The 1,736-nt window shown below is 46.3% G+C and overlaps 1 protein-coding gene across 1 annotated transcript; it reads right to left on the reverse strand.

Moving 5' to 3' along the window:
• Positions 1–387: 387 nt before the first annotated feature.
• On the reverse strand, positions 388–1,359 carry LOC130998180 (uncharacterized). Its single transcript, XM_057923611.1, has 2 exons — positions 777–1,359; positions 388–668 (listed from the first exon to the last, which is right to left on the reverse strand). Exons 1-2 carry the CDS (start codon positions 1,357–1,359, stop codon positions 388–390), a joined length of 864 nt encoding a protein of 287 aa, XP_057779594.1.
• Between the last annotated feature and the right edge of the window lie 377 nt (positions 1,360–1,736).

The following is a 1,736-nucleotide window of genomic DNA, read 5'->3' on the forward strand; positions in this document are numbered from 1 at the left end:
TCCTTTCCCATGACTTTTGCAAACCACCTCCACTCAATTCAGAAACCCTACAGCAGACGCGAATTCATCTCTTCAAGATTCGTCGTCGTCGCCTCTTCGTTCTATAATCTGGCGACGTTGTCGCTCTGCCTAAGTCCGGCGCCTCCCTGCACTTTAGCCAACCGTCGTCGCGGTCTAAGATCAGTAACTAGTCATCGCGTGCATCTGAAGGCGCCGCGGCGTGTCCGAATTTCATCCACTCGTCGGTATGGCCTCTGCCTGAAAACGCCGCCGCCGTCGGGACTGCAGGCTATCACCGAAGCCGGATTATATCCTCAATTTCCGTCGATGCTTTTTTTTTTGGTAAGAAAAACTTTCATTCAAAAAAAGGTACCAGGGGTACCGATCTTACAGAATCTGAGAGATTAAATCATTGGAGCTCCATGAGGAGAACTCCATCTCATTGTTCAAAATGCCAAAACATCTATTCCAACTCCAAAGTCTAGCTTTAAGCTCCAACACAAGATTCTTAGTCTCCCAATCTTTGCCCTCGAACCTCTTACCATTCCGTCTTTGCCACAACAACCAACAACATCCGACCCAGATCGCTTTCAACAACTTCCCAATCCTCTTGTCCTTGCAAAAGTAACAGAAGCTTCGCCAATGTTCGACCGGCGATGCAAGTCGAACTGTATGAATCCCAATCCAAAGCTAAATTTCATTCCACACCTCCTGTGTTGTTGAGCACAAGGTGAAAACGTAATTAATCGATTCATTGTGTGAACAGCACTGTTTACACACAACTTCCCCGTCACCAAGGTTGATATTCCGCTTTCTCAATTCATCACAGGTCGGGAGACGTTTCCTCATGATTCTCCATGCGTTGGCGACTGCTTTTTGTGGTGCAAGCGTCTGCCACACCGAAGCGGCTGCTTGTGTATCTGCACTTTGAGCAACATTCTGACTTCTTCTAGCTTGGATGACCTCATACGCCGATTTTGTGGTGAATTTTCCATCTGTGGACGCGCTCCATGTCCATCTGTCTTCCAAATCTGCATCCAGCAAAAACGAAAAGATAAAGGAGATTAAGAGATTAACGGCCTCCATCTCCGTCTCCCTGAGCGTCCGACACCACTTGAGCTCCCACTTCCATCTCCCCTCCTCCCATCTCCCACACTCATCGACTTTGACATCCCTCCTCAAGCTAAGTCTAAAGAGTCGAGGGAACTTGTGTTTTAAAGGTTCCGGTCCCGCCCATGGATGGTCCCAGAAAAGTGTTCCCCGCCCGTTTCCCAACCTGCGGCAAATATTCTCCCTGAACCATCCATTTGTTCCCCTCCCTCCCTCCTCAATCACTTTCGCCCACCATCCAGATTTCATCCCGCTTCTGCCCTTAAGTGCAAATCGCCCTCCCTCCCACTCAACCTCCCCATACAAGGATCTAACTACCCTTGCCCAGAGTAAGTCTTTCCTATCCCAATACCTCCAAATCCATTTAACAACCAAGGTCGAATTCACCCTCCCTAAATTTCGAAAACCCAGCCCCTCCTCATTTTTGCCCAAGCACAGCTCACTCCACTTCACCCAAGGTGAGAATTCACCAAGATAAAAACCTATATAAAAGGATGCTCTTACTCTCCATACCAAATACCCACATTTAATTGGTAAAGTGATTGAGATTAATACAATTTGAATTGCTTTGTCAATTTAAGTTGATTGAATTTATTTAATTAAATAAAAAAATATTTAATTTTATT

Source organism: Salvia miltiorrhiza, chromosome 8, assembly GCF_028751815.1.
Source record: "Salvia miltiorrhiza cultivar Shanhuang (shh) chromosome 8, IMPLAD_Smil_shh, whole genome shotgun sequence".
NCBI classification, from domain to species: domain Eukaryota; kingdom Viridiplantae; phylum Streptophyta; class Magnoliopsida; order Lamiales; family Lamiaceae; genus Salvia; species Salvia miltiorrhiza.

Excerpts from the sequence above, each read along its gene's own strand:
- LOC130998180 (XM_057923611.1), bottom strand. The coding sequence starts at position 1,359 with ATGAAATCTGGATGGTGGGCGAAAGTGATTGAGGAGGGAGGGAGGGGA. Across the intron at positions 669-776 it reads TGGTGACGGGGAAGTTGTGT|TTCGACTTGCATCGCCGGTC; the intron begins GTAAACAGTGCT and ends GGATTCATACAG.